Genomic DNA, 24,705 nt, shown 5'->3' with positions numbered 1-24,705 from the left:
CGAGCATGAACTTTGCAAGATTGGTTCCCATTGTCAACTCAAATTGGTGAGGGTTCTGTTACATCTGCGATCAAGTGATTTGAAACATTATTTATAATTATTATAACGATTAGTCTAGTCTAGTCTTTGACTTTTGAGTCGTTTTCCAAGCATCTATGCCGTGCCGATTAAGGCATTCCATTCAGATGGCTACCACAAAGCGATTCTAATAGGGCTCCGAAATGGGCAGCAGCAGCACTGGGTGAGAGCCATTAAGTGTTGGAAGCGAACTGTACCATCCCCCCTCTGTGAGCTGACCTCTGTGCCTTAGAACACGAATTAAAAAATCCCCCACCCCCCCAAGAGCAGTTTTACACATCATTAGCAATCTTTTGTTGAGTGTGCGTCTGCAACAGTGAGCCTACAACAGTGAGCCTCGGCTTTCGGAAACAGCAGCATCATTTTCGCCGGGGACCGGGTGGCATACATGTCTCCACCACTTTTTATGACGAACTTTTTTGTCCCCACCACTTTTTAAATGTTTATCAATTCATCAAAAAAGTTGATGCCCACCAGTGATGCGCGGGTACGTGTCTGAACGGCCCGCCCCGCCCCGCCGTTTACAACTAACTCGACCGCAACTCGGACCGCAACAAATAATTATTGAAATAGCCTACTGTACCCGACCCACTTCCCGACCCGCTTATTGTAAAAATTAGTCTAACTTAGTCGTAGCGTCATTGAGCTACGCAAAACTGGTATCTCACATGCATGTAAAACAATATAGCCTAGGCCTAATTATATATAGCCTAGTGATTGCACAGAATTTGGGAAACATGCATTTAGTCTACCTTTTTTTGTTCCGTGTCAGCATTCATCCAAAAATTAGGCTATTTGTCTCAACATTGAACATAATTAGCCAAAAGATTTTCCTATAGGCCTACAAATTCTGTTTCAGCCGTTCCTCACATGAATGCGTTGAGGCTCCCAAGCATGAAATGCAGGCATAGAATATTACAGTATTACTATTAAGAAACTCTTTATTAACGTCTTCATCAATGGACCAAAACAAAAATCAAAACCAAAACCCAGCCCGATTGAGTGCGTCATTGCTCCGCGATTATAAATTGCAGCGAGATGAAACCTTTATTGCACGAAAGAGCAGACGTACGGCTTTCCAACGAGCCACTTTATAAGTTGCGCAAGGACGCACATTGCATGCTCATACCAATTGTAGGCTATATGCCTTGATGGCATTAAATTAAGAAATATTTCCTGATTGGGGAAACTTTTAGTTTATTTTTCTTTAAGTCCATGGTTCCACCATTCGATCTTGCTGCAAATGATCAGACTTGAGAAGCACGCATCGCATCGGCAACTTCGCTGCTCAGTAGCCGAATTTTCTGTCGAGGAGGCCAGCAGTTAGAGAAAAAAGTTGCAGATCATAGACAAAGAAAGCATAGGCCTATGCTCTGAGAACAGAACACAACTGAATGTCAAGTGTAGCCGAGGGTCTGTCTACGCAGAAACAACAAGTGCATTTCTACATGTTCGTGACAAAATGTGGGGAATAGAATCGCGTTTCAGTGAGAATGCTGCAAATTATGTTTTTCTCTTCTAAAGACAATTATGTACGATAGGCCTATAAATTACAAAAAAATTAAAGGCATATTTTTTTTTACCGACCCGACCAAACATGACCCGAATATGATATCATTAAAAATATCTTTTCTTGACCCATAACCGAGCAGAGTCGAGAAAAAGAAGACTAGCCTATATGCAAACATGTTATGTGCAAATCTAACAACTGAGATGCATCCTTTTGAAATAAATGAAGTCACCGTTAATGCTACGGGGCAAACATGTGTTTCTTAGCGTCTTGAAACTTTCTTCTGTGAACTGAAAGTCCGATCAAACTTAATTCAAAGGCAGTCCATAATTCAAATGAAATTGTTTTCTAACGAAAAAGTCCTAACTTTTATAATAGGCCCAAATAATAGAATATTTAAATAGACAGGATGTGTGTGGTGCGTCGGAAAATGGGACATTTTATTTGTAATTGTTTCCTGCCTGATCAAAACCGTTCAGGAATTATTTATGCAAAAGTGAAACGTTCGTAATTCATTCTCCCTCCTTCGCTTTCGGTTCGGAATGAAACAGCATAAGAGAGCATAAACCATATAGTTTCTCCTGTAGGCCTATTTTATTTTAGAAAATTTGACAACAGCCAGCTTACATTTCAAATAAACATATAGCCTAATGTATACATAGGCAAGAGGTTTGTGGTGCGTCGGAAAATGGGACATTTTATTTTTAATTGTTTCCCGCATTTAGAACCATTTTGTTTTGTTGCCAGCATAAAAACAAGCGTACCATCAGCCTATCCACACATTTGAAATAAAATGTATGAATTGACCCAAAAACGAGAACACAAGTTGTGCTTTGGACATATGTGGAATTTAGTGGAAACTGGCCTCGTGACCTCATGAAACCATTAGTGACAGCAAAACAAACCTAAATGAAACTGCCAGATGCATCTTCATAAAATGGGCTAACAGAAGACACCTTCATAAACAATAACAAGTTTTATCGTGAGACTGCTAGGCTATTAAAAGCAGAAAAGATGTTCAGCTTGCTTCGGGATTTAATTCACTTTTGGTTTGTTTGGTGGTAAATGTCGACATTCCTAACCCTGCTTACAAGTGCCACCTTGTGGTTGTTTGGGTCATTGCAGCTTCACTTGGGAAAAATAAATAAAATGCATGTGATTCACGCGTGAGGTCTCATGAGAATCTCACGTGAAAGCGGCCAATGTCAACCAACTCCCACTGTACATACCTCTCACGTTTCAATGCGTGCACTCACTGGCTCTGGCGTGCGGTGCAACTTTGATAGCACTTAGCTAACCCAATGCATTCATTAGGATCCAAACAGAGATGAAGTTAGAAGTGACCAAACACCTCCATGTTTTCCCTATTAAAATACAGTTACACGAGTAGTCACACGACCAAGTATGGTGAGACAAAATAAAACGTGGTGCATTTCCAAGCAGGTAAAAGAGATAACTATATGGCGGAATAATATTGGGAGCACTTAGACTCTGCGCAGTAATATCCTCACTCCAAAGTGAAACTGAAAGTGCAAGAGTGAGGATATTACTGCACCACACAATATAGTTATCCCTCTTACCTACTTGGAAATGCACCACGTTATATTTTGTCTCACCATACATGTTGTGGGTTTGTCACTATTTTTTTTTACATCTAAATTATCCCTTACACAATGTCTGGCCAAAAATCTAGCACATGCTATATCCTAAATTTTTTAATTTTTTTTATAAATGTGTTTTGCATTTATCACAACCATGTGAAACTGGCTGCAATAGTGTCTGATAATTGAGGACTCTGTTGGTGAAATGACAACTAATAGCATTTTCACAAATATGTGTATGTTTTGACTGAGGTGTGTCATTTTGGAAACAATGTACCAATTATGCAAATTAGATGTGGTGTTTGGATAATTGCGTTTATATTTTAAAAAAAGAACCCGGTTTTAAAAATTATGTGTAAACAATTGAAAAAAAATGCAACATAACTGTAATTTAACGTATAAATATGCAAATGATCTATCTAGATTTATTTATCTAATATATTTATTTATCTGATCTATTATCTAATTTAATATGCACTCATTTGCATATATTTTACGGAGGGTTTTATGGATATCTACCTCTTGTACCTTATTGTCCTGTAAATCAGAATATATTGTCAATAGCCTTGAAAAAAACTTTTTTTTTTGCCATGTTTTAAAGAACAAGTCATGTGACCCTGCAAGGCGAAACCAGTCGCTTTGGTAAAATGTACAAAAATTAAGTCATTGTGCTCACATGAACGGCCATAAACTAAGCTTTCCAACCATGTCAGGGATGCAAACAGAGGTATGGTCAAAAAGGAGTGAGATTATCGAAGCCCGCGACCCCACAGCAAATATCATATAATTACATTGCCACCAACCTCTGCCATTCAGGGCTCACCCTATACACACACACAAAGTTCTATATGAAAATGTTGGAATTTCCTAAAAGTACAGAACACTGAGACAATGCTGGAAAATTGAATGTCAATTTTATTTCAAAATTGAATTTATTAGACTATTGTGCCAGTTCCTTCAGTACAGTCCTGTACACTTCTTCCAGCTCTCCAGCTCTACTGTTTCTTCTTCCTTGCTATCTCCAATGTCTCCAGGGCCTTGTATCTAGCTGAATTTTTCTGCTTTGCCACATGTCTCAGCCATGCCTGCCTTTCTTCTGCTTGAGCAGTGGTCTTGGCCTTCTCAGCACTTCCACAGGAAGCTCTACAGCCATAATCTGCCTGTCTCTTCTTCCTTTCCACAACTTTCCTCTCTCTGAAGGATTTATCCTTTTTTGCTGCAACCATGATGATGCGGCAGACAGTTTTGTCCACTGGCCCAAGTTTCACATCTTCCCTCTTGAACATGGTGATGCCTGTCCTCCCCCTTGACCTTAGGGTGTATTTCACTGTTTGCACAGCATTAAAGGTAGGGATCATGTTGCCACTTTTCTTGTCAATCACATCACCCATGAGGCTGAAGGAGGACTCTACTAGTGGCCCATGGAAGATTGAGAGGGCACCTCTGATGATCTGCGTGAGGGCTGGATACTTTCCCAGACTTATGACATGGGCCCACCACTTCACAATGTCATGTCATCTTTGTCTTCATAGTTTGCCAGGTTGGGGTCCACATTGTACCTTAGGATCTCCATGCTGGGGTCACTCTCTGTGGGCACCAAGTGCTTCATGATGCTAGCCAACTCCTTAAGCTGAATAACAGCTTGTGAATGGCCCCTTCTGCATGTATTTGCCACAGTTGATGTATGCCTTGGTAACCTTTACAATAAAATCCAAGATTACCTGCAACACATAACATAAAAAAACACACATTTATATCGGCAATTTCATGTTGCAGTACAATGACAAGATTTGTAATGGATTCTGACCTAACCACCATTAAATAAATGTTCAAATCAGTCCATGATATGAAATGGGTGATTACATATTTATGTATTTAAACATGGATGCTAGCATCATGCAGGACATAAAAACATCACTGAATTGGAAAATGTCCATTTCTTCTAAGCAATTAATCAAAATAACATTAAGATGTACAAGATATAAACACTAGATGTAAATGTTCAAATCGGCCCATGAAGTGAAATGGAGGACTACAATGCATATATTTGTCCAATATGATGAATTCATGATTAAGCTTTTCAATTTTTAACCTGTAGGTAGCAGCATGCCCTAGGGAATTATTCAAAAATAAGGTGAAGGTTCATTAAAAAAAACTAACTGGATGCTTTGGGTGGGCTGCAACCAGGTCTTCTGCCACTTTCCCAAGGTAAATCTGCGAGTGAAGTTTCTTTTGGGCCAAATCCAATTCCAGCAATTTGACTTGTGACATCTTCAGGTGCTCAGGCTTTATGAAACAGGCCAAAAAGTTGACAAACACCTCAAGCTGCTTGTCATGCAGCTTGTGCACCAGAGTTTTGCTTCCCTTTAATGAACATAAGAAAAGTATTTTAGATCACACTGAACTTGCTGTTTTTCTATAAATATAAGTTGACGTTGTTGTGTTGATTTGTTGCATTACTGTAGGCTATAGGAAAATACTCACTTGAAAGACCATGACATACTCTTTCAAAATTGGGAGAACACCCAGACACTAAGATGCAAATCATTTGTCATTGCTTCAAAAAGACATAAAATAATGTATAGGTAACAGGACATACAGATTTAAAGATGGTGCAACATACCAATGGTATGGTTTAGATGTTGCACAGATTATAACAGTAATAACAGTAATAGTAGTTCTTGTGCTTTTACTGATACAGCAGCTATGGATGTTCTCTCATATGCAGATAATACATATAACCTACATAATTTTACTACAACAGGGCACTAAAATTTGTGGTAGGCTTTTTGCTCCTTTGACATGGTTACATCATGCATGATTACATTACATACATGCACACATACATACAGTAGGTACAAACATACCCTTTTTGCAGAGATTCTTGTGAATTAATTCAATCCTCCTTTGAGCCTGGTCACTCACTTCATGCTCTCTGTACATGTCTTGTAGAACGTCCTTGTACACATCTTGGTCCTGCTTCTTCATGAATCCAAAGTAAAGTCTCCTTAGTGCTGGTAGCATTATTTTGGTGTTAAGTCCAACATCATATGCTGACAGCCAGCGATGGGGGATAAATCTTTGGGGATTTGTGGCAGGTACATCCAAGAACTCACAGATTATCTTCAAGTAATCCAACCGCAAGTTAAGACATATCATCTTAAACTAATAGCAAAATCAAAACAGTTAATAATCCAGTTAGGCACACACATTTTTCATTTCAACAATAAAAAAAAGAAAGAAAGGAATGCAAGTTCAGATACCTGATCTGATGCCCGTTGATTATCTGTATGGATGTCTGCGAAGAGGGCCTCCAAGAAGTTTGAGAATGGAGCAGTGACTGTCTTTGCTGCATTGTGGACATGATGACATGAGTCCCCATCCACATCCAGAAGAGTGGGGCAGTGTTTCTGGCGTATCCTTGTCTCTAGTCCTGATTTGCTTCCACGCATCACATTACATGAATCAAGCATTATGCTTACAAGGTTTGACCAGGGAATGTTATTTTCCTGAAAGAAATCACATATAACCTTCTCCAAGTTCTCTGCATTGACTTTGATGATTTCAAGAGAACCCAGGTGTTCTACCACAACATCATTTAGTTCTGGGTTAAAAAAGCTGACAAGCATGGACAGGACCTTCTTGTAGCTATTAGATGTACTCTCGGCAATGTTCAGAGAGAATGGGTAGGAACGCAGATTGGCGAAGGTTTTCTCAGAGAACGATTGGCCCAAACCATAAATCATTTTATAAGAAGCTGCAGTGCGGGATAGCTTCAACTGGGTTAGTGCTGCCTTGTCTGCAGCTACGCATTGGCTAAGCTCAACCAACACAGGTGCCATTTTGAGGGGGAGAGAATGCTCAGCAATAACTGCTAGGACCATTGCCTAGATAAAAAAAAATAGGAGAAAAATGGATAAATTACTCATTTAGTTTTCATTTCATTTTCTTCATCTATATTTGCAGTAGCCTACTGACATTTTTCAGACGTGATACAATTATATTCTAGTTTAACAAAAAGTTACCATCTCATCATTTGCTTTCAGTGTTCTGTCCTCATCATGTCCATTAAACTTCTTATTAATAATTTTGTTTACCAGTAACTAGTCTTCAACACACACACACTCTGCATTGGCAATACGATTACACATTGGAATCGGGAGCTCTACACTTTCCCTTATTCTGTCTGCTGGGGGGACCTGACTTTGGCTGGTGGCTGGTTTGTCTTGACAGAGGAGCTGGGCCACACTTTGGGTAGATATGATGGAGGCCACTCTCTCTGTGTGTATAGCATTCTGGCAGTGTTTCAACAGGGCATGCACCCCCTTGTTACCATAATTAATATCTTTCATGCAGAGAGAACATTTAGCATGTCCCTTTTTTTCAATTTTTTTGAAAAAGTCTGATATTTTGAATTTGTGTTTGGCTCTCTTGACCTCAATCTCAATTTCAACCTGTAACCAAGACCAGTTCCACCTTGTTTTGCAGCCCTCATACACTTTCTGCACTGTAAGTGCCTCGCTCTCATCAAATTCTCCCATTCTGCAAATGAAAAGTTGCATATTTTAGCCATAGTGTAGCATAAAGCGACCAGACATCTAAAACCAGGACGTATGGTCACCCAAGACCTTCTACTAACTACTGTATCATAGAGTGCAAAAGTAGTTCACTTCACTCTGCCCCCCTTTCTCAATGCGCGCTAAAAACTTCATTCAGCACTTTAGTTGACTCAGATAAAATCTATCAACAGCAGTGCGGTCTGTTACTATAAACTGGCACATCAGTTCCTTGTCCTTATGGTGGTAGGTGCTACTGAAAATAACTCAGTTCGTCAATTGTCACCTCTGGTTGCATTTGCAAAAAAGTCAAGAACAGCGGCTCCTTACCGTCAGACGTGAACAAGCCGCTAGCCTCAAACTAGCACAAGTTCTAACCTAACGTTAACGTTAACGTTAGGCTACACATTGCAAAGAGGGTAGAGTTGAATATCGGCTGCTACTAAAATATTACAAGACAATAAAGTGCTAGTCTATCCGGAATACTATTAAACTGCCTGACGCAACAAACAAGGTTAAAAAAATATATAATATATTACTACATTATATATATTACATTTATCAATAATTCCGACTGTATTTTTGCTAGTCATCTAAAATGTCTAAACGCTAACGTGCTAGCAAATTACAGATGAATCTGGCATAGTTATTATAAGACGAAATGACACATAGCACTACCTAAACATTACACAATGCAAATGGTAGAAATTATATGATTAGAAGATATCAAATAATAGGATATGGTTAACCTTACCTGTGTTGCAAAAAGAACAGTCGCAGCACAAAATTATCTCGGACTCGTACTGATGGAATCCTTAGTGTTGTGACGTGTATTCAGCAGCAGCAGCAGATCGGCGCAGGCTTCACGTGCGCAACTTTCTGGTTACTGTTTTCTTTTCATACGTATACTTCCTATGTTTCATAGGAACATAGGAACATAGGAACCCCCCCCCCAAAAAAAAACCTCATCGGATCTGCACGATTCACGCAAGTCCCCCTGATAGCCGTGAAAAAGGCGGCATCCGCCAAAAGGCGCTGTTTGCATCCATGATATATTGAGGGTATTGGAAAAACTATCGCTAAGATAACCGCATTCAAAGTCGACATGGTTCTCCTGTGATGACATGCCAGAAAAGGAGAAATTCACCTTTTTAAGCGGCGTGGATAACGGGAATGACTGCTAATGTGTTTAATCTTCACTGGGTTTAACACTAGAAGCGCCGCGCCGTTCTGACCCACTTATACCTAGAAGCGCCGCGCCCCGGTCATTTGACCGCTTTGACGACCTACTAGAAGCGCCGTGCTGTTGTGAACTACTTAAAGCGCGGCGAGGCGGTCAAATGACCGCTGAGTCCTTAGACTGGGAGGCTTTTACTTACACATAATGATCGCAAGATGGCGCTTCGTGCACGAATGAAATCGTTTGGTCATAAATTCAGTTTGCACTAAGCCATGTCATTCGTGTCAGACCGTGTTGTTGATAATCTGTGGTTGTTTGTTTCATTATGACATACAGCACGTTTGAGTTATCTGTTAATGTATTTGTGTTGATTTGTGTTGTTAAAAACTTTGGAAGAGTTCTTGAACAAACCTTAAGCAAACTTGACTTTCAACTAAAATGCTCTAAAAGTGAATGTGGCTAGTTCTAATTCACTCCCCAAATTCACTTCTATTCATTTAATAGGTAGCCTATGTTCGCGCTGCCGAAAATGATCGGACCTGGTCACCTGGAACAAAGAGCCTAATAGTCTGGTTTCAATTACACAGTAGCCAGGATTTCATGCCGCATTTTACAGGCTACCGTGGCTACTTTCTAAAACAACTTTCATTCATTTAGGGAGAAGATCTAGGGTCTAGCTACATCGGAGGGAGGGAGATAGAGAGAGCTATGCTGAGCAGGCATAGGCGTGAGAAGTATCATAATTTAAAATAATGAGTGAATGATATTCTCTGTTTTGCGAATGTGTAGGCTATGTTTGCGATGTCTGCTGAAAAAAAAGCTAGGCCTATTGTTTCTACAATTTAAGCTAACTTCTATGTGAATTCGAGATTCAGCATTGAGACACACATTTTCTCATGGTGAATAAGCAGAGTCGTAGCTCACTGGTTAGAGCTTCGGCTTGATTACCTAAGGGTTGCTGGTTCGATCCCTAACCTATTCCTGACGGAAGTTCTTTTGAACAAGGCATCAATAAAGTAGGCTATATTTATATTCTTTTCGATTCACATAACTACACGCACGCTGGCGAATTCGAACATTCTGAAACGCGCATATGCGATGAAACATGATTGCGCATTCTTCCACGGGTTGCCTAAACAGCCAGCTTACAGCCTAGTCTATGCAGGGGACAGATAGATGGGGTGGGGGTGGGGAGGCAGTTCCTCAATGCCTCGGTAATATCTGTAGCCTAAGTATCCTAGACGAGTGTATGGGGGAGGGGGATGATCGGTTTCAAATAGGCTGCAATGGATAGTGTGTTGTATAGACCCCGAAGCCATTTGCTTTGAGAACGGCTGGCTAATGAAGTTGTTGGCTGGCTAGCTGGCTCAGCCAAAACCTTAATGCAGCCGCCACAGTTTTCATGACTGATAATGGCTTTAGTTGCCACTTCATGTCTACAGATGTGTATATTGTATTAGATATCAACACACAATGTTATTGTATTGTTTTGGACAACGTTCTGCACGTTTCACTTCAATGTAGACTGCATGCGTTCATTGCGTTGTGAACAGCGCAGCAATCTCTGGAAAGGAAACGGTGGAAGTCGCATCAGTAGGCTAGCTAATAGCCTATCACGTTCAATGCTGTAAATCCATCTGTTCCAGAATATTTGGTTCATATCATCAATCTTTGGTTTTGGTGTTTGTGCAACCGGGCCCTGACGATTTAACAAAAGTCTGAGTAGCCCTACGTAGGAATTAGGAAAGTAGCCTATGTAAGGTGAGATCAAAATCAGGCTACTTTGTTTGCTGCTTTTCCCCATGTCATTTTCATTGGTCGTCAACTCACTGGGAGTCCTGTGTGTCGTAGCAACGAGCACAATACTGATGTGGTGTGTCCAGTGGGAAAATCTCATGTACGCCGAACCCGAGGGGGCAGAGTGTACGGAACACCGTGGACATGTTCTAGTTTCTAGGCTATCGTTTATTTTTTCGCGTGTCACTATGATATAATTATTTTTAGATGCAAAAAGTCTAACTGGCTTTGTCAAAGTTTGTCAGTTGGCGGCAGAAAATGATTGGCTGGCGAAATTATTTTTCGTTAATGGTAGGCCTAAACATATTGCGATTCATCCGTTTATTTCAGATAGGTTGTTATTAAAAACCATTAACAAAAAATAATTGTTCATCGACGTTGAAAAACGATCAGTAAATTCTATCGATATAAGACTTTGCATTTCGCTCCTGCCGAGATGTGAACACGGGTCTCCGGCGTTGCAGACAGGAGTGTTAACGCTGCGCCAATTGACATTATACAACAAGTGTGTTAGGATAGGTCCTTGACTTGACGTAACTCAGTCAGTCCAGCAAATATGTAAGAAAATGCGAAAACATTAGTCTGAGCTTTAAAAGATAGCCTACAAATAGAAGATAAGATGTACAACTATGAATGTACGTAGGCATACGCGCCCTACGTACATAAATAGGCTACGACGAAAATTACACATGTAGGCCTGTCGCAACGTTTTCAAAACAAACTCGCATTTTACCACTGTAAATCGCCTCCATAGACTATGCCATGTAGCCTAAATGAAAAATAGTTATTAAAATAAAGCACATATATAATACATGTTGCACATATATAAACGATATGTTTTATGGTAAAATATTATTCTCATGCCCGACTGACAGGAAATCCTTGCGACATCTGCTGTGAGAAAAGAGAATAGCAGCCTGAACAAAAATGGCCGAACGCGAGACAACATAGTGTTGTCACTAAGTGAGCGCAAAATAGCTCTAAACTAGCTTGTACCGGTGTGCTTTTGATCATGTAAAAATTCTGGGTGACAAAACACGCGTATTTAGGAAAAGTCGTGAACGTAGGGTCCTGGAATTTAATCGAGTGAAAAGATTTTTTTTTTTTTGTAATCGCTGCGGTCAAATGACCGCAGCCCGGCAGTTCTAGGTATATCTAGGTCAAACCCCCACGGCGCTTCTAGGAATACGCGTCAGCGGTCAAATGACCGGCGCTTGGCGCTTCTAGTGTTAAGAGTCAAAACGTATGTTTTTCTGTGAAATTTGTTCACGATATGAATGTGTAGACTGTATACTGTCGAATTAAGCAAAAACGTGGAATTCAACATATTAGTCCGAACGTTTGTTTATCGTAGATTTTCTCAATATAGCATTGAGCGCAAAGCGACTGGTTTTGCCTTGCAGGGTCACATATCAGATCAGGAATAATGTATCAACAAACCCCTCTGTAAAGATCTTGTAAATATAGTTTGGTATAAGACTGGAAAGTTTGGTGCATGTAAGTGCTGCATATGCTCTCATGTGAAACTCATTTGATTTGGAAAAGAGATTTGGAAAAGATTTTTGAAAGACTACAGTCTCAGACCCTCTCACATCTGAAGACAATTCATTGAGCTTCTAGTCACAGGCCAGTCTCAGATTAGGATTTTGCAAAGACTGTGGGTCACTATTTACAAGACTGCTACTAGATTCCTTTAAATTGCTTCCATCGTGCACTAGGCTACATGTCATCATCAACAGGAACTCATATGATAGCCTACTCATATCAAAGTCATTTTTTTGGGTTTCTGCAGCATTGTTTCATGTGTGACATCCCTAACAGATATAGAGCTGTTCTGTCACATTAGACTAATAATTTATAAGAAATGAAATAACAAATAATCATATAAGAACAGCTGTCGCCTATTTTGCCCCTTTCGTGTTGGAGCGAGGTCACTATTGGTTTTTAACTCATTGGCTGCCAGTGATTTTCAGTGCAGAGCGCTCCATACTGCCAGACGTTTTACAGCATTTTGACCGTTCTTCCAAGATCCACCGAACGGTGAGCTTTATGACTATGTAAACACCGAAGGTACCAAATGAATGAGTAGACTCTCTTCTTTCACCAGGAAAAAACGGTTGGTTTCTATCGCTTTCCGTTCTTTAGTAATCGTCAGTAGAACATGGGTTAGTTTTGCTAAAAACACCTGTTTTTGACCAAAAAAATGGAGAAAACTATCTTTTTGTGAAAATCAACTCTTTAACGTTAGCGTTTCAGTAGTATGTCAACCACGATTGCACTGTTATCTCGTCAGTCTCGTCAAGGTTGCTAGGGACTCTGATGGTCGCTATAGACTCTGAACAGGACGGTAGACTCAAGCTAGCACTAGCAAAGTTGTTGTTAGTCTATAGCAATATCCAATGTAAATGGATCATACCGTTAATGTGTTTTCCATCCTTGATGTAAGAAGTAAGCATATTTATTCCCTGTATGGCGTGCAAACTAGATCCACTGTGGTCGATCTTCAGTGTGTTTGCCTGTTGTATGTCTCTGCATGTGCACACCAGGCAGATCCTAATCATCCAAATGGCACTGCTGCCATCTAGCGGTTCGGATCGCTAGTACAGTCTGTTTACAAGCCTGAAACTCTGCCAGATCGTTCCCAAGCCCACCCAGGAGCCCACGTATGTGTCTAAATTGACGTTTAAAGACGTCAATGGCAGTGAATGAGTTAATGTTCACGTCACTATTTGCATGAGCCACGACTGAAAAGACTTCAGATAATATCAAACATGTTTGATATTGTCGTAACGGCAAAACTAGAAAAAGACTGACTCCGACAGACTTAAAACCACTAAGATTAGCACCTTACACTAAACGATTTAGTTGACGGGAGCGCGCCGCGATTCCATTACAACTCCCAACTCCCGATTTTGGAAATGTAGTCGCCGACTGCTAAAACAGACCAAAATCGTACAATGTAAGCCAGCCTTTAAGGCTGGCTTACATTGCACGATTTTGGTCTGTTTTAACAGTCGGCGACTAAATTTCCAAAATCGGGCGGAAATCTTGGGAGTTGTACTGAAATCGCAGCGCGCTCCCGTCATCTAAATCGTTTAGTGTAAGGTGCCAATCTTAGCGGTTTTAAGTCCGTCGGAGGCAGTCTTTTTCTAGTTTTGCCGTTACGACAATATCAAACATGTTTGATATTATCGGAAGTCTTTTCAGTCGTGGCTCATGCAAATAGTGACGTGAACATTAAAAACCAATAGTAACCTTGCGCGAACATGAAACAGGAAGGGGCAAAATAGGCAACAGCTGTAGCCTTTATGATTATTTGTTATTTCATTTCTTATAATTTATTAGTCGGTTGTTCTACGTGACAGAACAGCTCTATATCTGTTAGTGATGTCACACATCAAACAATGCTGCAGAAACGCGAAAAAAATACTTTGATATGAGTAGGCTATCATGTGATTTCCTGTGAATGATGACGTGTAGCCTATTGCACGATGGAAATAATTTGAAGGAATCTAGCAGCAGTCTTGTAAATAGTGACCCACAGTCTTTGCAAAATCCTAATCTGAGACTGGCCTGTGACTAGACTGTGACTAAAACCTCAATGAATTGTCTTTAGATGTGAGAGGGTCTGAGACTGTAGTTTTTCAAAAATCTTTTCCAAATCTTTGCAAAGTCTGGCAATGTAAGGTAGGCTTTAGCTGCATGATTATCTAACTGTTCTCGCAAAGGCTCATGGAAGCACAATGTAATGGTGACACCAAGGCATCGCATGCATTAATTTGCCTTACTGGTTCAGTACTTGCTTGTTCAGTACAGTGCTTCACATTGATCTAACATGATTCTGTTGGATGAATTCATTGCTGTGGTAAAATATGTCAGTTCAACATAACAACATTGTGTTTGAAAGGAAAACATTTGTTTGTTTAGTTCAATGTTTTGTGGTTTAGTAAATGTGACAAACCCTCTTTTCCCTTCCCCCATGTATCTTACTTGATTCAAGGTGGATTACTCAATTGTAATGATTATATGAACACACACACACACACACACACACACACACACACACACACACACACACACGCACACACAAATCATATTATGCTACAATTACATGAAACAGTCTAGTTCTGAATGAAACACATCCTTATTGTGTTCAAATAGTCATTCCGATTAAGTTATCCACTTTTTCTAATTGAATCAAGTAAAGTAAGCATACTGTATATTAGTGTGACATCCAGGTCTCTCTCTCTCTTACACACACACACACACACACCTGTCTGTTTGTCTATCTGATCCTTTTACCCTTTCTTTTCTTCACACTTCATACATAGGCTACAGAAGGCCTCAGCTGGTGCTGGCTATGTAAAAGTCGATTAAACTTGATTTAAACTTGAGATATGTGCACTTTGTGCTCTGAATGGTTGTAAACAAGAACTGGCAGAGCAGGCTAGGCCTACACTCAAGCACACTAATAGGCATGAATTGATATTGATGTGGTAAAATGCGGACTTACGTTCAGCTTGTGCTATTAGCACATTGGCATTCATCTGCCATTTCTCATCACTGATCTCGTTGGCAGCGGTGAGAGATTGGGAGCCATAGTTCCGTGCCTTGTCATGCAGTTTCAGCTCAAGAGAACACCGTCCAATTTCATGAAACAGCCAGGCTCTCTCTTGCCCATCCTGGACCAATGGTACTTTCTCTTCCCAGCTAAAACAATCAAAATCAGACATTTCATGTCATTGGGATAAAGACAAAACAAACTTTTGCAACTATATGAAATTACAAAATAGGCTACTGTATGTATACCATCATAAAAGGAATCTCATCCTCGTTGTTTTCTCTACATCATTTGATAGTCTGTCACGCATGCTGCAGACTCTTGTTTTACGTGTCTGAATAATATACAGTAAATGGTGCTAATAAAAAAAGTATCACAAAAAGTCTGGGAAATGTCAATACGACAATTCACTATGACGTCACAACAACTTTAGAGACCGATAAACGTTCTTCCGGGTGGCAAAAGAGAAGGGTTCTCACTAGGGATGTCCCGATCACGTGATCGGAAATAGGGGTCGATCACGTGGTTTCAGACTCGATCGTAATCGGGACGTTACATCCCGATCAGGGATCGAATATATAGCCTATATATATTGTAGCGCCGAGGCTATTGCCCCCTTGTTGGACTGCTCTGTTTGTTTCTCCTGTGTCTCCTGTTTTCCCGGTCTGTGCGCATGTGTGTGTGCGTGTGTGCGCGCGTGTGTCTCCCTCTCCCTCCTGTGTCATAGAAAGTGTCAATCAGTTCTGATCTGTTGTGATTGGGGGGAGGTGTCCAGAGGGGAATATTTAGGGGATCAGATAGGTGAGTTATTGATAAGGGGAGGGATTAGAATAAGGGGTTCTAAGACGTTTAGTACGTTTTATCAGAGTTTAAGTAAATTACGTGCGAGTGAGTTGTGCTGTGTGATTAGCAAGTGATTGACGAGCGATTTACGTGACTTATAGTGTTATAGCTTGTTGTTTTCGAGAGGACACCTCCTGCTGCCCGTGTACTAGTCTGTACCTGGAGTAGGGAATCAATTCCGTGAGTTTTGAAACGACATCCAAGCCTCACTGTCTCCTAACTTCTCCTCGGCGCTACAATATTTATATTTATTCTCATTATCTTTTTTTATCAGATCTATAATAAAGAAAAATAACAGCTTAGTATTTGCTGTTATGTGGTGGTACAGACTCAGACCGTCTCAACTCCACACAGATACAACGTATGCGGCAAGACGTCACTTTGCTGCGTGAAGCAGAACACGGCAGCAATGTACTGTAGAAGTATTGGATCGGGACTCTGTATCGGCAGATACTCATAATCAAATGACTCGGACTCGGACTCGGGGGCAAAAAAATCTGATCGGGACATGCCTAGTTCTCACTATTAAACAACCCCTTCCATATAGTTTGACCAGGGCTGCAAGATTGAGAAAACAGAGTAAATGGCTTGAGTGAATGATTTTCTTGTTGCTGGGTGCTTCAGGACTTCTAATTAAAGCTGCCGACGGCAAGCCTTCAAAATTCCGAGTCTAAAGTCGGAAAATTCAAACTGATACAACTTTCAGGTCCCTCCCCCAACCTCTACCAAGCTCCAAACGGCACCCCAAACCCCTCCCCCTCTGGAGACGAGGTTGTGCACGTGAGCAGCAGAGTAGCAGCAGCTGGATAGCAGAGTGTGCACAAGCTGTGACTGACAGGTAGCGATTCCTCTCCCCTAACGTGATTGCTTAAACAAAATAGGGAGTGCTCGATTTTTGCAAGCATGATTACAGGCTTTAGAGGGAGCTAGAGAATTCGGGATTTTTCCTCAACAGCCTATTTAATATTCTACCTCCAGAATCCCATGACAGTTCAAGCTAATATGACTAAAAAAATGCTGCCAACGGCAGCTTTAACACCATGTCCTAACCGGACACAATGCGAGCGGACATTGGAATAAAATCTGTTTAATCACACTGTTTTCAATAGGAGTGTCCTGACTGCAAGCATGCAATGTGATGTTTTGAGAGAACTTCTGTCCGACACCCGGTTTGCCTGCTCGCTCAGATCCTGTTAGGAAATGGTGTAATAATAAGTTTACAATAATAAAGTAATATTCATTTGAGCATGAGAAGTCTCATTAATTTTCAAAAGGCCATACATGTCTCTACCATCGTAGTTTGTATAAGTGTCAGTCGAAAACGTGAGGTAGCCAAGGCTAAATTGTTTGGAAGAGAGACCCACCGCCAGCGCTTGAAGTGGGAAAAAATAAGTGCAGGAACTCTAATTCTCCGACCGTTTAACCATAAAAACAACATGAACCAGACCAGTGTGATACTTGTAGGCCTAATAATAGACTGGACTAAAGGCCCTAGAACCTTAAGGGCTAAAGGCCCAGATGAAGAAAACTGTGAAATAGGCTGTAGCCTACTTGTTACATTGATTTAATTAACAATATTAACAACTGGCCAAGAACAGAGATTCAAGGTCAAAAGTCAGAACAAGAGAGTAAGTGTGACTGTAAGTGTTCTTTCTATTGCTATTTTGGGTCCTGAAATGGCATATCAAGCATGTGCCATGGCTATATGACAAGTAGAGGTCTGAATACAAATTCTGATCTGAAAAATAGTTATTTTGAAGTGGGGGAAATGGGGATGCAGAAATTTGATGTGATTTCAAAAATGGATTTCTCGTGATTACCGCTAATTATACAGAGACATTATATACGCCATTGGATTCAGTAGGATCTCTTGTTTATTTTGATTTGTAGTTTGCCATAGGGCAGTAAGGAAATCGTAAGATATTTCACAGAGACGAATGGGTATGACGCAGAACTGAATGTGACATTCATTTTTGTATGTAACTGTAATTTTCAACGCTAATTATCTCTCGAACCGTTCATCATAGAAACTAGCAGCTAGCGCCATTGGAAGGATCAGGTTCTGCAGTTTCATATGATATGCCTGTTATTTCTGTGCGAGACAAATATCACACAGCAATATGACCGAGAAGAATGGGTGCGGCCACATGGTGCGTCTCTCGAAGAAGGTAGAGTCGGCCAGCGGCCCGATGGTAATCTTCTTGCGGCCCGGTACCGGTTGATATACACTGTGATAGTGCACTGCACTGTCGTGGCTCGTGGGTAATGTAGTCTTTTATTGGTCTTGTGATATTGTCTATTCTTGGGCCACTGTCGCTGCGTCGGATCAGTTTCAGTAAGTACCGGAACGCAGAAAAAAGTGGCGGAACCCAAAAGACGAAAATACAGAAGTTCCGGAACTGCGTTCCACTGTGTTCCGGCCCACTTCAAGCACTGCCCATCGTCTAATCTACATTTCAACAGGTAAATTGATTCAAGAACAGACGTGGTGGAAATTACTAGCCTAGTAGCTATTTGACTTACAATATGTTAGGCTATGGTTTATTTCCCTGTTATCTAATTGAAAAGGCCTTGATCGTTTTCTGTCGCTCGGATCAGGGCACAGGCGTGACTAGGGCTGGGTTCAAAAAATCGATTCACGATTCAATATCGATTCTCGTTCAAAAAATACGACATCGATTCAAAATTTGCGGATCGATCTTTTCCAGTCAGCTAGGCACTAATGTCTCGGCACTACTTTGCGCGACCGCGCAAGGAGACCTATAAAAACGTGACACCGGCGAAATCGAAACCTAAGGCAGAGCAAACCAAGCATGGCTGAAGCTGCCCCGTCAAAATCACCTTCTGGCCTAAAGGTTGACGTTTGGAAACACTTCGGTTAAAAAAGTTACGAAGATAGAGAGGAACTGGATAAAATAAATGCAAATACCACAAATCTCCGAAACCACTTATCCATGCACCACGCTGGCATAGGAGTTTTAGCTAGTGTGTGTGTGTGTTTGCCCCTCGCTCACCGTCTCTCTCCCGCGGCCGCGGTTGCTAGCTCGCAGGCAGTGCTTTAAACGTGTGGTATGCTCTGCTCAGTGGCAGTGAATGATAGACGTCGGATCTGACCGCTCGAAAACTGCAGACAGTATTGAGCTCGGACAAAAGAAAAGCTTCAAGAACTATAAGCGAGCATCACAGATCTGTTAGCTAATCCTGTCCATCCCCTTCCATTTTCCGTTTTGTATTAAATTATTGACGCCTTGACTGGCGCGATGACGCAAATTGAAATTAAATAAACAGACAGCGATAGCGCAACTTCTGTTTCAGTGATAGGCTGAAATGTGTGATTTAAACATTGTATCCATAAGTGAGGCGGAAAACATATCCTGCTGAGAGTCACGTAAAGTTATGTAATCAAACTTCAATCAGAGCAAAGCAGATGCAGCAGTTGGAAATAGGTTGGAAGTTACTGCTTTTCAGCCACGTAGCCTAATGCTCATTCTAGTAGGCTATGACAAGATAGAAGCCTATAGCCTACAAGTGTAAATGTGTATCAATTAATATACAAGTATTAAATTAAATATATCTAAACTAGGCTCTGATTTAGGCTCTAGGGTTGCCTATATCTGAGTATGAGAAAAGCAAACGGGCATAAAGGGTGATTAACTCATTCACTGCCATTGACGTCTTTAAGAGTCATGGCACGAGAAAACCAGGCAGAACAAGCAGGAGGTGGGAAGAAGGGGGTCGGCCAAATCGGCTCATACTTTGTATATGTGATAAGTATGTGGAACTATGAACAGCCATATACTTAAAACCCTCCAGCTGTTTTTTGTTATGGAGTTCTGGGACCCGTCTCAGAGACCCTCAAAAATCCAACAATTCCTGGATGAAATTGCCATATCTACCCTGATTATCCTGATAAAGATATGAACACGAGCTTTATGTTTCCATAGAGCTTAGGTAGAATAGTTTTAAAGACCAAAAGGTGCACTAGGGGGTTATCTGCACCACTGAAAACAGAATTTTCATCCCTCTAAAATTGGTCATTTTTAGGAGGCATTATCTCACATTCGCAGTGGCTTTGGTGGATGGTTTTACTGTTGCTGGACAGAGGAACATCTTCTGATTCAAAAACAATGGTCGTCTAATTGGGCCACACATAATGTGCGCCGTGCCAGGAGGGTCTTTCCGGTATTTTTTCGAATTTTGGAGTATAATGAACCAGGTAATAATATCTCACTATAGGGTAATTTATGATCAGTTTTTGTGTCACTGTATGACAAATTGTTAAAGAAAGCTTTAATTAACTAGAAAAGCACTCAAAGAGTGCAGAACTCTGCATGCATTGATGCTCTTGGTTGTCATACATTTGAAACTAGACTATTCAGATCGTCACCGAGTGGCCATACCATGCCATTACATCGCAAACATCTGGCATTAAATCTGTTTGTGATGTAATGCCATGGTATGGCCATGTGATGGGGATCTGAATATGGTTTATCATAGGCCAAAACACGACAAATTCTGCTAAAGACCCTCCTGGCACGGCACACATTATGTGTGGCCCAATTAGACGACAATTGTTTTTGAATCAGTAGATGTTCCTTTCTCCAGCAACAGTAAAACCATCCACCAAAGCCACTGCGAATACGAGATAATGCTTCTTAAAAATGACCGAAATTTAGAGGGGGGGACATTCTGCTTTCAGTGGTGTAGATAACCCCTCGGTGCACCTTTTGGTCTTTAAAACTATGCTACCTAGGCTCTATGGAAATATAAAGCTTATGTTCATATCTTTATCAGGATAATCAGGGTAGAAATGGCAATTTCAGTCATTTTCAGCCATGAATTGTTGGATTTTTGAGGGTCTCTGAGAGGGGTCCCAGAACTCCATAACAAAAAACAGCTGGAGGGTTTTAAGTATATGGCTGTTCATAGTTCCACATACTTATCACATATACAAAGTATGAGCCGATTTGGCCGACCCCCTTCTTCCCACCTCTGCCTGGTTTTCTCATGCAATGACTCTTAAACGTCAATTTAGACACATACGTTGACTGCCATTGACGTCAATTGCATTTGCAATGGGGAGGGCTCCTGGGTGGGCTTGGGAACGATCTGGCAGAGTTTCAGGCTTATAAACAGACTGTACTAGCGATCCGAACCGTTAGATGGAAGCAGTGCCATTTGGATGATTAGTATCTGCCTGCAGAGTGCACATGTAGAGACATACAACAAGCTAACACACTGAAGATCGACCACAGTGGATCTAGTTTGCACGCGGTGCAGGGAATAAATATGCTTACTTCTTACATCAAGGATGGAAAACATGTGAACGGTATGATCCATTTACATTGGATATTGCTATATAGACTAACAACAACTTTGCTTGTGCTAGCTTGCTAAGTCTACCGTCCTGTTCAGAGTCTATAGCGACCATCAGAGTCCCTAGCAACCTTGACGAGACTGACGAGATAACAGTGCAATCGTGGTTGACATACTACTGAAACGCTAACGTTAAAGAGTTGATTTTCACAAAAAGATAGTTTTCTCCATTTTTTTGGTCAAAAACAGGTGTTTTTAGCAAAACTAACCCATGTTCTACTGACGATTACTAAAGAACGGAAAATGATAGAAACAAACCGTTTTTTCCTGGTGAAAGAAGAGAGTCTACTCTTTCATTTGGTACCTTCAGTGTTTACATAGTCATAAAGCTCACCGTTCGGTGGATCTTGGAAAAACAGTAAAAATGCTGTAAAACGTCTGGCAGTATGGAGCGCTCTGCACTGAAAATGGCTGGCAGCCAATGAGTTAAAGGTCACACACACACACACACACACACACACACACAGTCAACAGTTACAGTTATTCATGTGCAGAAGTAATTTTAATTTAAATTGACAACCCAGCAATTGGATTAGGGAGATTGTACTAAATAACCACTTATTGGAAACATTTGTATTGTAGTACAGGCCATTGATATAGGGATATGCTCCACTCAAGTCATTATATAACCAAGAAAAAGTAGTGTTGACAAAGAAATCCGTAAGTAAATCGATATCGAATCGAATCGAAGCGAGAATCGGATCGGATTGTGACCTTGCGGATCGGAATCGAAACGATCCATCACCCGTAGCCTACATCCAGTGTTCAGGGGGTTAAATATTTGTCAAACAAATTTGGATGCAATATGAGTCTTGAATTGGATACCATACCGGAGTTTGCTAGGATCTCAAAACCGGATTATGAACGTGCCTTGCCATAGAGAAACACATGATAATGAACATAGGCTATTATGCCACACAAAATCATGGAGTAAGTGGAGCTAAATTAAGTTATTATTTTGCTGTCACTTCGTCTGTTTTATGACCTAGAAGGTTGTATTTGGTATCTGTGGATAGCTCTGTGTCTCCCCTTTCATCTGGTATGCGTGCCATGTCGTTTTAATCGCGGGTTCACAAGTAGGCCTAAATCAAACAAGAGTAATGGTAGCATAAGCTATATGACATTGTTTGTCACTTGGTCTGTTTTTGTAACACAAAAGGATCGATGTTTTGGTATCAATGGAAAACTATGTTTCTCCTCTTTCATTTGATAGCCTATGCGTGGCATGGCATCGTGAGTGATTCAAGCGAGAGTAATGGATGCATGCGTGAACGCACAGCAATATAGACTGTAAATATGATATACTTTGATTTAACTTCATGATTTTTTTAAATGGCTAAATATTCAAGCAAAAAGTCACAGCATTTAGAATAAATTCCACATATTATTTACACATTATACTTACACCTCTGTCCAAAAGTATTAGAACACATGCTTAAAGTTAAATATAAAATCATCTTTTGGAAATTTATCTTAATGCCTTAAATTAGTGCTGTGCGATACTACGGTATATATCGTTGTACGACAGAAAAATGTCTATCGTACGATACAGTCCTCTACCGTTTATATCGTAATTTTAACGTGTGTGGCTGTGAATGCTCAGACAATTTAACTGCAGGTGCGTTGCCGCTTCTCGCAGCGGGCAACGTAATTTACTGACTCGGGATGGGTGGCCAGGCAAATGAACGCAGGCAGCTAATAGTAAACAAATTAAACTGTTTTGACGTCGGCATAAAGACTAGTGTTGCACGGTGCACCGATACAACAAAAGTATTGCAATACCCTGAAATTAAAAATGTCACAACACCTAATGTAGCCTACTTTACAATACGTTTCAGAATGACTGTGTTCTTCTGAAGAAGCGGTGCGCGCAAGGCAGGTCTCCCCTAAAAGCTAGCCTGTGGCTGTGCGTCTTTCCCCCCCTCACACACACTGGTATGCGCAGCAGTACTGTTAACAGCGAGACATTGCTGCTAGTTTAAGTGATGCTATTGTAACACACAAGTATAGGCTAATATCAAGTTGATTTGCTCACTTGCATCTCTCAAATGTGTGTTGCTAACCAATCTAGGCTATGGCATTTAGATCATTTAGGCTTACTATTGGGTTTAACGTCATTATTTTCTCTCACGTATTTCTTAAAGTGACAGGCACTTAATTACACCTACTGTACACAACCACAACTGTTAAAAAAAAAAAAAATTTAGAAATTATAAGAAAAATTTGCATTCATGTGTGGATGTAAATATATAATTTTAAGTAGAAATTCTATATCGGGATATATATCGTTATCGTGGTATAGAATTGCCTATATCGGGATATAACTTTTTGTCCATATCGCACAGCACTACCTTAAATGAAACAATGAGGAACTATTCAACCTTTAAGGACATTAATTTTCTTTGTGAATGAATAATGTATTGTAAATAAATAAATGTTTTCCTTAAAATTAGCTAATTAGCTGGTTTGAACTGCATTGAGCTCAATGAGAATGAAACCAGCTAATTAGCTAACAGCTAATAACTGACAAAGCATGCCAAACTCTTAGTATGTTAAGGGTATAGTGTTGAAATGGGGTTATTTGAATTCCAAAGGCCAAGGGGACTTTATCAGGGTGCATAGTGTCCTGGATCCATGAAATAACTGGCCTTTAAACATAAAAATAAAAATCCTCTATGGGAATTTAACATGGGCCTTCCAATACTTATGACCCCCTGTATTTTAAGGAAAACATTTATTTATTTACAATACATTATTCATTCACAAAGAAAATGAATGTCCTTAAAGGTTGAATAGTTCCTCATTGTTTCATTTAAGGCATTAAGATACATTTCCAAAAGATGATTTTATATTTAACTTTAAGCATGTGTTCTAATACCATTGGACAGAGGTGTATATAATGTGCCAATTAAGCTTAAGTACTTATACTTACACTTCTATTGCCTTTTGGAAATTACCAATACGAGCATAAACACGACCAATGTTGTCTAGGGCTCTTGATTTTGGATCCAAACAATTGCTGCAAAGAAAACAGACATTATGAGGCTGATGTATGAAGAATTTACTAAGCTTTCACATAATCAGGTAAACAGCACCTCCAGTATCACCACCCTGTAACGTAATTTGCAGTGCCTACTGCCTACTACTAAACCGTATTATACAATCACAAGTCAAGTCAAGTTTATTTATATAGCGCATTTCAA

At 40.4% G+C, this 24,705-nt stretch overlaps 1 protein-coding gene across 2 annotated transcripts in view; it reads right to left on the bottom strand.

The window, feature by feature from the left end:
- odad4 (outer dynein arm docking complex subunit 4) overlaps window positions 1-24,705 on the bottom strand; it is a 74,758-nt gene that overhangs the window by 3,211 nt on the left and 46,842 nt on the right. For both annotated transcript variants that reach the window (XM_062533292.1, XM_062533291.1), the window contains exons 9-10: window positions 24,435-24,521; window positions 15,236-15,432 (exon numbers count right to left, since the gene is read on the bottom strand). In XM_062533292.1, coding sequence (XP_062389276.1) covers window positions 15,236-15,432; window positions 24,435-24,521 — 284 coding nt within the window. The remainder of the gene's footprint in view (window positions 1-15,235; window positions 15,433-24,434; window positions 24,522-24,705) is intronic.

The sequence above is a fragment of the Sardina pilchardus genome, chromosome 3 (assembly GCF_963854185.1).
Source record: "Sardina pilchardus chromosome 3, fSarPil1.1, whole genome shotgun sequence".
NCBI classification, from domain to species: Eukaryota; Metazoa; Chordata; class Actinopteri; order Clupeiformes; family Clupeidae; genus Sardina; species Sardina pilchardus.
This window is presented reverse-complemented; position numbering and strand designations above follow the sequence as displayed.